Source organism: Zalophus californianus, chromosome 13 (assembly GCF_009762305.2).
Source record: "Zalophus californianus isolate mZalCal1 chromosome 13, mZalCal1.pri.v2, whole genome shotgun sequence".
NCBI classification, from domain to species: Eukaryota; Metazoa; Chordata; class Mammalia; order Carnivora; family Otariidae; genus Zalophus; species Zalophus californianus.
This window is the reverse complement of record NC_045607.1, coordinates 50631100-50645313: the sequence shown is the minus strand read 5'-3', so window position 1 is coordinate 50645313 and position 14214 is coordinate 50631100. Positions and strand designations below refer to the sequence as shown.

At 37.8% G+C, this 14214-nt stretch overlaps 1 protein-coding gene across 1 annotated transcript in view; it reads left to right on the top strand.

The window, feature by feature from the left end:
• ADAMTSL1 (ADAMTS like 1) overlaps window positions 1-14214 on the top strand; it is a 406966-nt gene that overhangs the window by 158136 nt on the left and 234616 nt on the right. The window contains exons 8-9 of the mRNA XM_027616409.2: window positions 4594-4705; window positions 8420-8558. Of these exons, the coding sequence (XP_027472210.1) occupies window positions 4594-4705; window positions 8420-8558 (251 nt within the window). The remainder of the gene's footprint in view (window positions 1-4593; window positions 4706-8419; window positions 8559-14214) is intronic.

The window sequence follows — 14214 nt, the reverse complement described above, 5'->3', positions numbered from 1 at the left end:
TAAGCTAAGACTCGATGACCCCATGGCAGCTAGAAGTAAGAATGCACATAGGAAAATGGGATAGACCGTGAGGTTGGATGGAAGACGGGTTCCAGAGCACTGTTCTCTGTCTCCATCTGCATGGTAGCTCTTTTTAATCTGGTCCAGATGCCAGCCACATTTGTGTGAACAAGAAGCTACAAACCAGCAAAGATAGCTCACCAGAAAAATGATGCTCTGGGTAGTTATTTCATTTCAATATGCAAATACAGCACAATAGTGAGAGCTGTCTTTATTTTTTTGCAACCCTTAGAGCACTGCTGAACAAACCATTTGTATTCCTTTCCCTAGTAGCCTTGCAAGAGTTAATACACATACTGAAAATAGTGAACTGGATTCAAGTAATATTGTTCACGTGTCAGTAGTTGACAGTATTGCTGAGGCATTTCATACATCTAGCTGCCTTCTGCACATCACCACTTGGATATTCCATAGGTGCAACCAGCGCAACGTGTCCGAAACTGGACTTGTCTAGCCCCAGAAACCTACTTAATCTTCTTTATCTCCTATCTTGTGGAATAATATGCTGTTTACCCAGCCACATCAGAAACCTTCGATTCACACTGATTTCCCCTTCTTCTATATGCCCCCGGTTAGACCTTAAACTTTGTCCGTTCTACCTCCATACCATCTCAAGACCATTCTTCCTTGTTCCTCCTTGCCACATGCCATGGGCATCCTTCTGAACCTGCAGCCCCAATGAATGAACTTGACTTTCTCAGCCAGTAGAAGGTTTTTTTCAGTGATGGTCCATCCTTCCCTAAAACTTCCAACTTAGTTCTCCTTGTGAAAGCAGCTAAGGTACCTGTTCAGCTTGTGCCCATTCTAGAAATTTCAGAAGAACGTCATAGAGAAAAGTGACTGATGAGTACCTAAGACACCAAAGTAGTAGAAAAATTGTGTCTTGCATTTGCATCAATTAGAGCATTAGACACAGATAATGCATTCATATGTCTTTCTGAACAGCATGGAGCATCACCCTGTGCATCACTCAGCAGCCAAGGAGCATAGGGGGACTCCTGACTCCCAACCCTTTGTTGGCCTTGTCTGGGGCAAAAGTTTCTACAACACCAGGGAGAGAAAAGAACATGGTAGGGGAACAGCTGAGACTCACAAATTACCCCTTTTCCCAACTGAGAAGAAAAAAGTGTGGCATTTCATAGTGCATGAACTGGGAGATCCTTTGTGTACTTGAGGATGTCTTTCATGCATTTGAAATGTCTTCCTGATTCCTTTGATTTTACATGGACCTAATGTTCATCTATTACCCACTCACACACTTGTCCTGTCCTGGGCACTCTATGACAGTGAGATCAGTTGCTATGGAAATTGACCAGTTTTTGTCTTCTCTTTTCCTTTCAGTGTGAGAAGTCTTATATTAAATTAGAAACACTGAATCATTGTAATTATAGGAAGAAAAGCTTGTTTCAGAACATTCTTTTTCCTTATTAACTTAAGGAGGCCCAAATTACATATGCCAGATGTGTTTAGCTCCCTAAAACTAAATTCTAATGTGTCAAACTGAAGCTTTCAGCATATCCTGGAGAATAAGAACCTGATGTCTGAGGATTTAGGGTGTATAAAGCTCCAGAGCTAATGATAACAAAAGTCCCAGCCACCCAGAATTAGTAAGACCAGAAACAAGGAACATGGAAGCTCATCTCTGTGAGCAACAATTAGGCCATCAGAGTTAGACATTGGGTTAGCCTCTTTATTTTCCTACTTGCAAATGAAAAATTAAGATACTGAGAAGAACAGTACAAGGCCACCACTGAAGATAAATACCTGTATCTCCACAACACTAACATTTACAGAATTGTTTGGTACTATGAAAAGAATGGCAGCTTTCAAGCCAAGGCAGACCTGAATTCAAATCCCAGCTCTGCTCTTCCCTAGCTGTGTAGCCTTGAGCAAGTCACTCAGCCTCTCTGAGACTCCTATCTCTCCTCATAATGTAAATGTAGAAAGATAATACAGAGTAGTTCTAAGATTTGATTTAATATAAATAAAATGTACCCTGCATACGGTAGGCATGTAGTAAGTGCCGGTTGCTGTGGCAGTTGTTGGTTATTATTAAAAGAAGGTGCTTATAGAGAAGAGAGAACCAGGAATATTATCAGTGTCGAATCAGGTAAGATTTGTATGGTCAGAGATTTGGATACATCACAACTGTTTTTATCTATTTGAAATAACAATACCCCTGTTCATTTCCAATCTCTTTTCAAATTTAGGCATACAGTCTCAGCATTCACGGTCATTGTACATCAATTTCATTGGACAGTTAGGAACAATATCCTCTCTAAGGTCCTTATTTTCTTTCCTTCAACATAGTATTTACTAACACTTCCTCTTAACACCAAAACGTCTTGACATGCATTCCTTACTCTCAAGGCATAATGTGCTTTTACTGGTAACTTCTAGGAAGCTGAAAATTTGATGTGTGCCATCTTTTCCTCTTTAACCAGATCAAAAACTGAGCCCAGACACTGTACAGATATTCTAGAACAAGGTTTCTCCAAGGATTTTGATGTTATAGCCTCCTCATTTTTGTTTTTTCCTCCACTTTCCTAGGACTTAGTTTAATTTCAAGCATCCCAAAAGAGACCTCTGCAAAAAAAAATCCATCTCTCTAAGCCTAAATAAATCTTCTGGTCTTTTTATTTTTTCACGGAGCTGATGTTTAAATGAGAGTCCTCTTCTAATACCTTTCCAGCATGGAAACCACACGTCCCAAGAGAGCTATAGGCTTTTGTGAGCTTAAAAAAAAAAAAAAAAAAAAAAATCAAAAAAAAAAAAAAAAACTTTCCAAAGAATGTGATTAATACTACATCCCTGAGCAAGCAATTAGGTATCCTGTATCTGACACATAGGATTGAAAAATATTAATCTGTAGGCTCTGTGCCCCTTTTGTGAAAGACACCATATTGCTTCAGCTGTTTTGGCTTTAAAGTAAGGGATTGTATCACTGTTTATTCTAATTAGGAAAGACCTCGATGTTTCATGGGTCAGAATGCCAGCATAATATGAGATATTCTATAGTTCTCTCTCTCTTTCTTCTTTCTCCTTTTCCAGCTCTTGCAGATTATCTGAGGAACATTTCCAATATTTTCATCCAAAGTCCAAAAATTGGTCTAGGATTTAATACCTCCCTGCATTCCAGTGTTCCTAGATGTTTAATCCAGTTGTTAATCCAGTTGTTCAACTCAGTAGTGGAAAATAGGCTGTCTTTTTTAAAAATCTGAAGGCCAAATCCATCAGCTTATCCTAGGCAAAGGGCAGTGGGACCACGGTAAGGCTTGAAAACATAAAGACGTAGACCACATGATGCGCTGATATGCCTCTAACTGTCTTGAAGTAAGAGGTGGCCCTCTTGGTTGTCCATGGAACTTCCTTTAGTATAATAAATAGTCCAAGCCTTGCCCAACTGTCTCCGTGTTATACGGCATGTCATTATGTCTTTGCGAAATCAAGGCGCTGCTCCTATTGGGTACTTTTTCCTTCTCTTTTAGATTGAGTATATTTTCTCAACCTTATACTTTTAAGAACTATTAAAGAATTATTGCCTCACTTCCCCTTTTTAGAAACAAAATGGGGGGCGCCTGGGTGGCTCAGTTGGTTAAGCGACTGCCTTCGGCTCAGGTCATGATCCTGGAGTCCCGGGATCGAGTCCCACATCAGGCTCCCTGCTCAGCAGGGAATCTGCTTCTCCCTCTGACCCAACCCCCTCTCATGCGCTCTCTCTCTCTCTCTCTCTCTCAAATAAATAAAATCTTTAAAAAAAAACAAAAATAAAAAATAAAAACAAAATGGGGTTGTAATTTCCATAAGGACATGAGTATTCAAAGTACACATTGCTTTTATATTGTAAGTTGGTGTTTTTCAAAGTTTGGTACTTGGACTATCAATGTTTCCATTGCTCTTGCATTGCAAGAGCCCAGGAATTTGCATTTTAGCAAGCTTCCAACTGGCAACTCTGCACATTAAAATGTATGAATCACTGAAGTGCCAGGAAACATCTCTGAGTGGGCAGAGCCATTTAATTCTTTAATTCTTTTTTCTTGACTAAAGACAGGATCTTTCATTTTCTGCAGTATATGGCATTTATAATTTCCTCAGAACAAATTGTCTACTTTGGAACCTGCATTTAAAAATTCACATACACAAGACACCTGGGTGGCTCAGTCGGTTAAGCATCTGCCTTCGGCTCAGGTCATGATCCCAGGGTCCTGGGATCGAGCCCCGCATCGGGCTCCCTGCTTGGCTGGAAGCCTGCTTCTCCCTCTCCCACTCCCCCTGCTTGTGTTCCCTCTCTCACTGTGTCTCTCTCTGTCAAATAAATAAATAAAATCTTTTAAATAAATAAATAAAATAAAAATACACATACATACATATTTTACATATAAAAATCCACGCTATGGCCACTTCTCTCCTAGAGTGGTTCTTCATGCAGCCTAAGGCCATCAGTGCCACTGTGCATTCTTGTACAAGTTGCAAGGGACAAAAAAAGCCCCTCCCTGTCATACCAGTTTCTCTCTTTGCTTTTATCTCCTGCAGATCCACAACTCGGGGCCCGCAGACAGCACAGTCCAGTTCATCTTCTATCAGCCGATCATCCACCGATGGAGGGAGACAGATTTCTTTCCTTGCTCAGCAACCTGTGGAGGAGGTAATGGTGTTCACTTACCCTTGGAACTCTTGGCTTCTGTGAGGGAAGACTTGGCTGTCATGAAAATAGTCATTTCAACGTGGAAGAAATTGAGTGCTGTGATGGGTCTGATTCTTTATTCTGAATGGGGCCAAATCCTGAAGCCCTCCTGTAAGGCGGATACCTCCCTCTAGATGCTGCATGAACATTTTCTGTCAGCAAAGTTCCATTAGTGGAAACGGTCTTGACTCTATTCTGTTCCTTTGAGAATAAACTACTCATCTGGTTGAAGAGAACTTAGTTATTCAGGAGACAAATGGAGAATGTTTGTCAGGCCTACTACCTAGCATGATGTATCCAAAAAGAATCAGAGGTTGATTTAATTAAAGGAAATAGTTTATTACCAGAAGAAAAAAAAAGTCCCTGCACTACAGACTTAGACTCAGTTTTTGTTAAACCCTACCCCATCATCTGCACCATAAATGGAATGCCCCTTGCCTTATTTATTCATTGAAACACATCTCTCCTGAAAAGTCACCAAATGAATTCCTATCTCTACTCTGTCACATCTGCAACATGGACAGCATTTTGTGTTACTGGAAAAGATATCCCCTCCCCATTTTCTGCCCTTGATAATTATAATGGTTACATAATAATTGCTTCAAATCATTTTATAATTTATTTAGCCATATCCCTATAGAAGATTTAGTTCATTGAAACTTTTCTATTATAATGTAATGAATAACTTAATACCTAAGTATTTTTCTTCTTTCAAATTATTTCCTTGGAATAAATTCTCAAGAATGAGTTTCAGAATTTTTGTGGCTATTGGCATATATTACCAAAATTCTTTCCAGAATGGTAATAAGCAGCGTATGAATATTTGAGTTTCATTGCCAACTGAGCCAGTATTTGTGGATTATAAGAATTGTTTAATTTTGCTGATTTAATGAGCATAAAATTATATGTATATTCCTTTAAAAACTAGCACATCAAATAAATTCTGGCTCCACCTTCATAGAAGCCTGTTAATTGGACAGTGTTAAGTAGCTAATCCACATGGGAATCACTAGATTATTTTGACAAGAGAAAAGAAGGATGGTACTTCAAAATAGAGAAAAATTATTACCTATTCGTTTTTTTTAAACAGTAAAAACATATGAAATAATTCATCTTCAGCTGCATAATGTGAACACACCACCAAAAATGAGGTTCTATAGAATAATGTTAGGTTTTAGCTTAAAAGCTGTTAGTCAAAAATACCTTCAAGTGCTTTTTACTTGGTTGTTAAATAACTATTCATTCAACATTCTAAGCATTTCAACAAAATAGTATTTCCATCTGCTCTATCTGTCCTGAAGAGAAAATTACTTTGTTTAAAAATAAGATGCCAATTACTTTGATGTTTCTTGGGAATATGTAATTTTGATACACCTATTAATGACTAGCATAGGAAATAGTTTTGAAGAAAGAAATCCAAGCAAATAATTATTTTTCTTCTTTTTATTTTTAAGATTTTTATTTATTTGAGAGAGAGAGAGAGTGAGTGAGAGAGAGAGCACACACAAGCAAGGGCAGAGGGAGAGGGAAAAGTAGGCTCCCTTGCTGAGCGAGGAGCCCCATGCAGGGCTCGATCCCAGGACTCTGGGATCGTGACCCGAGCCGAAGGCAGACGCCCAACCAACTGAGGCACTCAGCTGCCCCTCTTCTTTTCTTTTTAAATGCAAACCGTGCTTTGTGAGAAGTAACAATTCAGTAATATGCCCACTATGCCAGGTTCACACAGAGCTGCTGTTGGAGGTTAATTTCAGTAACCTTGATGATACCTTGCTATATAATGGCAACTAATGTTAAATTCATATAATCCAACCCCTCTCAGTCTTATGTTCCTCACATCTAAGTGAAGAAGTAGAAGCATTAGTGGTCTTCAAATGTTTTGAGTGATCAAACCCTTGCTTCAAAAGAAAGATCACTAGGAAGCCCAGATAAAAGGAGTATTGCTCAGAATGAAGATAGGAGCAATGTGGAAACCAGCCTTCTTCCCACTGTACCGACCACAGTTTGAAAATTACTGAAGAAATGATCTCCGAGTTCCCGTTTATATTTCTGGTTCCACATTCAACGTTTTGCTAAGTGTAAACAAACAATCGCTACTCCAATTACCTTGTGAAATGTTTGAAAACACAATTATCTTGTCATTTATTTCATTTTTGTTCTAAACCTTCATTTCACACACTCTTGGATAGCCTGACAACAACATTTGTAAGATGACAGATTATGATTTTTAAAAATCATAATCTTACACAATTTACTTATTGATTATGCCCACATTTTACTACATGATAAATTCTGTCCTTGAGTAGAAATTACCATATGGAAAATATAAAAGTATAAAAGGTATAAAATGATTTGCTTATAAAATTACAAATTATAATTTTTATTATAAAATGATTAGTTTGTCATAATATTATCTGCTTTAGAGTATAATGTAATTGAAAAATAAAAGTATACTTATTTACAATGTCATTTTTCTCTTTGATTTTCTTATAAAATAAAAAGCTTAATGGAACATGTGCTCTGACCTATTACTTTCCATGCTTTTCATCTTTACAGTAACATTGTTAAAAGGTCTTTTTTTGGGTCTTTAATGAACAATTAATTTTTGCGGGTGGTCTGAGAACACAGCCCCAAGCCAGGAAATCTGGTTTATAAGCCTCCTTCTGATCTCCTAAAATCTTTTGCAAGTCTTTAATTACTCTAACTCTGACTTGCTAACACGTATCTAGCGATAATATTTAACCACCTGCCAGAGAGAATATATTTTGGAGGTTGGTTAGGGTTAGAAAATACAAAAGCCTAAGTTAAAAAAAAATTATCTATGTACATTTCTTTTTCACCCTAAGAATCTCAGTCTTCATCAACACCTCACCAGAAACACAGAGAGAGAAGCAGGTGGGAAAGCTCCAACGAATGCAACTAAGTAGTACACAGCAATGCTATTTTTAAAAGAATTCTCTCAACAGTGGAAATGTGTGCACGGAAACTAAAAAATATCAGCTCTCAGAGACTTAAGGAGCAATGGCCAAGGATTTTAGGTCAAGAGGAAATTGAACATTAGGGGAGTACTATTATTGTCATTGTTCTGGAGGGATTCCTAGTGGCTCCTGTTAGGATCTTCATCCTCCATTTACTCAGCCTAACCTACTCAGGTTGAATTTAGACAAAGATAATGTTCCCAAGGCCACTGGCAGGACCTGGTCTTGTGCTGTTCCCCATTCCCCCAACGGGAGCACTGTTAGAGTTTATTTCATTGATCAGTTTGGGAGTTTATTCTTCCTGGTGCCCCAGATACAAAGGAGGCAATTTTGCATCCTTGCAAAATTTAATGGTTGGCAAGTAAATATTGATCATCTTTTGTTACACTTTTTAGAAGACACAAAGCAAATTAACAAGACTAGGACTTACAGCGGAGTCTTTTCACCTAGCTCTGCCCTTCTTGATTCAAACCTTATAGTATAATTTAATGATTAAAATTTGAGGGGAAAAATAGTATTTGAGGACTGCAAAAATTAATGAGCCTTCCATTTATCTGTCTTGTGTCCTGGAAATTACCCGAAGCATTGGGAAAGAATTTCCATTAATGGGAGATGGCCAAAAAGCATAAAGAAATATATTGCGTTATATTTTACCGTGGTTTGTGTGTTTTAAACTTGCCTGGATGGTTTGATGCTACAGGTTACCAGCTGACATCGGCAGAGTGTTACGACCTTCGGAGCAACCGTGTGGTTGCTGATCAATACTGTCAGTATTACCCGGAGAACATCAAACCCAAACCCAAACTTCAAGAGTGCAACTTGGATCCTTGCCCAGCCAGGTCAGTCAAATTTACCAGTTTATTTGTCCTAAACATAAATCAAGTTCCAACTAAGCTTCTTAAATTGTTTAATGAAAAATAAGTGTCACTGCCCAGTGTCCATTCCTAATCATGCATTATTGTTACTTTTTGGACTTTTGGGCTTTTTGGAAACTATGATTGGCCCTCACTTAGGTTTAAGAATCAGACTGACAAATGAAACATCTCAGATGATGAGGAGTCATAAAAGTACAGGTCAGCAGTCTTGTCGTGGTGTGACATTTGCCTTTGTAGTTGCAACACTTCCTGGTAAATCTCTTTATTAGCCTCCTTATCCTCAGCATAAGAGAGAAGATATAAAAAAAAAAATTCTCCTCCTACGAAACTAATTGTGAACACCAAAAGATAAAAAATCCTTCCCCAAGCCCCTTGGATTTCTGAGAAGCACCTCAATATTATTTTTAAATCATAGTTTAGTAATTAATGTACATAAAAATAAAACTTTAAATAGTTGAAATAGTACATGAGCAACATGCATGAAAATCGCTCTATCTTTGAAGTTTTTGTTTTCTGCTGTTAACTTTCTAAAGTTTATTTTCTTGTACTCTGTCTGTCTCATATTCATGGATTCTAAATTCTACACGTGATGCACAATTGCCTATCTCATATACTTAGCTCATAAAACTGAACCCAGAGTAACAGGTTTTCATTAAAGACACAGAAAGAATCAATATTTTGTAATTATATAATTTGTGTGAAGTTTAAGTTAACTTAGGTTCATGTTACACCAGGTAATTATGTATTAAAAATTGGATATGGTTTAAAAACTGAATGAGGTGTTAAAATTTTACTTGGACTTTTTTTATTTTGGAAATATTAAGGGTATGAAGCATTTTTAGCCAAGATAATTATAACTAATGCAATTCAACCCTAATTTTAAATTATTCTACTTATTATACATCTTTACATCTATACCAGAAGACCAGTGTGTGAAAAGCATAGTTATCCTAATTCAGACAGGTGGGCTCAGCCAGAGGAAGACTTTGAAAGGCTTTACACATTTTCGTGAGAATTTATGTGTAAATTTCTAGGAGAAATAAGGGATTCACTCCCACAACTGGGGAAAAAACTTCCATAAAGAGATGGCCATGGAAGACAGTTGTGAGATAAAAGCATTTTGTTAACAATTTTAAGAATGTTTATAATTTACTCAATTTTTTTCTGGCTTCTGATTTTTATCTATCTTCTCTGTCGGAGTAATACTTGTGGCCCTATTTCTTATTATCCAAAAGCAAAGAGCCATGTTATGATGAAAGAGGTTTGCCTGCGAAATTTATGCTTTGTCTGCATCCTATGTTATTTTAAAACATCTAATATAGCACATGTATAAATGTTGCTATTAAGGTGGCTATTAAGGAAAAAAACCTGAGAAAAGAGAAAGAAAAAGTAAGTTAGAGGCAAATGTCAGGAAGCTGCTTTTTTACTGCAGAGGTAATTAAACAAAGCTGTAAAAATTAAGACTTAGCAGTAGGAGAGATTTAAGAGGAAACTGCTTTAGGAAATGTAGATTTGCTGCTCCAAGGTGAAGATACTTCAGGATCGCTGGGAAATTCATTGCACTTATTTGCATCCCTGGGATCAAAGCAACTTTTCTAAATTCCAAGAGAAAACAGGAAGTGATGGTCTGAGAGAAGATACTGTCTAACAAAGGTCTGCCCTCCCTTTAGACACAGCAGAGTCAAACCCTCAAGAAACTGCTTTCTAACTACAGGTATAACTGCCTCATAGTCAAATCAGGAGTGATACAATGACAGTAAACTATCGCCTTTGTATCTAAAATTAGAAACCCCCAAGAGGGAAAATGTAGACGTCCTTAGTACCGACAGTCAGATATTTTTGAATTCCAAAGGAAATTTCTTTCATCTAGCCCTTGAGATATTTGTTCACTTTACTTGTATGAGCCTAGGATTTGGGGCCTATTATATATTATTTGAAAGCAAAATCCCGTTCGCATACCAAGTTTATTGCCTGTCAAGCCTAGGAAGTACCATGGACAGCAAAAGGTGCACTAAATTATTATTAGTCTGGAGCCCTTGGTTTATTATTTTACCCTTCTGGACCTCAGTTTTCTCACCCACGAAATGGGGGTGAGAGGGTTGTTTGTTGCATTAAGTCAGTGGTTTTCAGTCTTTGCCTACAGAACCTGTTATTCCACAGAGTTTCTTCAGTGAATTTGATTTGATATATTTTGAAGTGTTTTTAAACAAGAACTCACAAGAAGTTCATATATTCAAACACGTTAAACTAATTTTAACTTGTTCAAGCTCAGCTAAATTGTAAGAATTGTTGTAACAGTTGTAAAAATGTTACACCACCAAAGTAACTGCTTTTTGCCCTCATCCTTAAGTTCTGCATTATGTCTATTTGGCTGAAAAATAAGTATCCTGAGATTGCAGGGTGAGCTGTAAAAAAACTGTTACCATTACCATCTGCTTCTCTGTGATAATAAGAATTCCCTCATTGCTACACATCTGAAACCAAAACAAACCAGAAATAGACTGGTTATGATGACCATTCGCCATAATCCTTGATATCCAATTTTTTTCATCTACCAAAATAGCTTCATTGTTGGCATTAATTTACTTCCTAATAACTAAATGTTTACAGTTGAACTAGTGAACTAAATGACATCCCTTACTCATTTCACTCACTGACAATATGCACTGGTTCACATGGTTTGTGGATTGGCTCATCTAATGGTTCTCAAAGCTAAAGAGGTTATTGACATCTAGCCCCTGGTTTCAAAATAATTTTTATGCTTTTATGGCTTTTTTTTCTGATGCTTAATGCTAACTAAGAAATGTCGATGAGTTAAAAGCCTATAATGAAAACAATAAACCTCACTAACCATCTCCAGTGCCCACAAATCACCAGTGTTAATGCTTTTGCTATATTTCTTTCCAGTCTTGGAAAGACTGGAACACAGATGAGTTCATACTGTGTACAGTGGACACTTGGAATTCAGTGATTTAGCCTTCTTGGTTTCCACTGTTCTAAACCAAGCCTGAATATCCATGATATATAGTAACTTGACATTTTACTGAGGCAGGAATATGAGTCTCTTATCCTACTAGACCAACATTTGAGCCTACCTGACGACCAGAAGTTCCATCCCAAGAGAGCTTTTGTTGCTCTCTGCTGGTGTCTTTTATGCAGTCATTTTTATGAAGTGGTAAAATACCTTGTTTCCTCGCCAAAAGTGGTCTCAAAAAGGAAGCCAAAACTTAACACTTCTAATGGAAGGAAAAGAGAGTGAAGTTAAAATTTTAATGGCTTTTAGCAGAAATTAAGACTGTTTCTCATTGGTGACTCAGAGCAATGACATCACTAATCCCATCATAGGCTCTCTCCAGTGTTCTGGTGGTGGTCCCAGCTTGGGTACTCCCAGAAGTCCAGAGGCATGCTCCTCCTATAAGTCAGGGATCTACTGCATGTTTTGTTTTCCACTGCATTCATTTCACCCCATAGTATGGACCCTTTCCCCTGTAGCTAAGATGTTTAGAATCTAATCAAATGTAAAATCCTCTCTTGTGCCTGCCATGTCATAATTACAGCTTCTGTCTTACACCACGGGGAAATTTTTTTTTAATGCCTTTTTCTGTTGTTGTTTGTTTGTGCAGTACTTTGTCTCATCTTTGCCTCTCAGGTGAAGGCTAAAATCCATCATGTGGCGAGAAAGCCCTAAAATGTATGCCTATGGTCCAGCAACAACTAAAAAGGCATCGTTTTAGTTCAGCTCATAAGCACCTTGTGTTCTCAGAGTGGCTTTCAATGTAAACTACGCTACATTTGGCCTCCTCTAGCTCAGTCCATGAGACCGGAATGACTGTTACTGCTGTCTGGGGGAAATTGTGCAAGACATTGTTTGTGAGAAGATCAGAGAAGCACCTTTGCAGATTCATTCTGGCACGGGCCTCCAGTGTTCCCTCCAAGGCAGTAATGAAGGGGGCTTCAATTGGCAAGGGTTGGAAAAGTGAAAAAAGCTCTCACTCATCACACTATCATGGTCACGATCATTAGCAAACAAATCTGTTTCTAGCCGAAAATGCATCCAGATTCCCCCTTCCCTCAAGGAATTCCGAGCAACAGTCCTGAGCAAATGCCCAAACTTGTATGCCCCGAGCGGCAGTTCTTGGTGAGTTCCAGTGGACTTTTTTGTCCAGCCCCATTTAATTTGACAGCAAATTGCATAAATCATCCCTGGCCGTGATCCAAATTGTGAACAAAAATCTCAGATTGAATCTTAATGCGACTCTAAAGAAATAATCTGCATCGCGAAAGCCATTATGTATAGTGGGCATGTAAAAACCTGGTCACGCTAACTTGGTGACTAGTCCAATGCTGTACAGCCTGGTGGTTAGGAGGGGAGCTTTGGAGCAAAGAGGCTGGCTTGGGATCCTGGCTCTGCTGTTTTACTGGTTGAGTAGCCTTTGGCCAGTTACTTGTTCTCAGTAAATCTCCATCTTTTATCCTGTGAAGTGAGGAAAATAACAGTACTTACCCCACAGAGTCATCATGAGGAATAAGTGCCCTAAGATATTTAAAGAGCTTAGTAGAATGTCTGACACATGATAAGCACTCAAAAATGTTAGTTGCTACAGCTATTATGACGAAGATCATGATTATGATAATGTTGATGTTACCTCAGAGAGAAACTGCTAAACTTTCCAGAAATCAGCTTTCTCCTCCATGAAGGGAAAAGATGCCCCAGAATTCTCTATGGGTCTAGAAATGGAGTTCTCTCTTGTTTTAACAGCCAGAGACACAAATTCCTAAAAAATATCTTCGTCAGAGTAAATCACATGTATCAGATTTTTAAAGTACAACAACCATGAGCAATTAAGATAATTAGCATCTCCATAAATTGCAATGTGCAACTGCCTAATAATCCCCACTTAACCAGCTGTGAGACATTGCCATTTTATTCAGATGGGATTCATGCCATGTCTCCAAAAAAGGAGAACTCAATGTAGGGACTAGAAAATGGGCGCCTCGTTAGCAATTAAAGTATAATGAAATGTTTTCCTAATCTTGGAAGTCTTTTTGTTTTGTTACAAGAGGTAAATGATTTAGAAAAGTAACAACTTCCTTTCAATCAACCTCATTTGAATATATTGCTCTGAGAAGCGAATGAGTAAGCAATAAGAAAGATCACTGTAAAATCCCACGTCCACTTTCATTCATTATCTATAATGAGGTAAAAAAGCAGAGTTCTGGTTCTTTTTAGGATGCATGGTCATATCCTTCCAAGTTCATAGTCATACCACACACACACACACACATCATCAGACAATCAGCTATAACTCCGTTACTAGGGCGATTCAGTCCTTCTACCAAACTAGCTCATTACTACCAATAATCACTTGTTACATTACATCTTACACTTTTGAAAAGTGTAATTATTTATGCAATTCTCTTAATTAACTTGTGGGTTAATGGAACAGGTATTATCATCATCCTCCATTTTAACCTCTATCTATCACTTTGGCTTTACTAGCTAGTAACTTCTTTACTTCTCTAGACCCGAGTTTTGCCATTTGTAAAATGAGTATAATATTCCTGTAAGAGAGTAGCTACGAGGATTAAATGAGATAATACATATAAAGCTCTTAGCAAG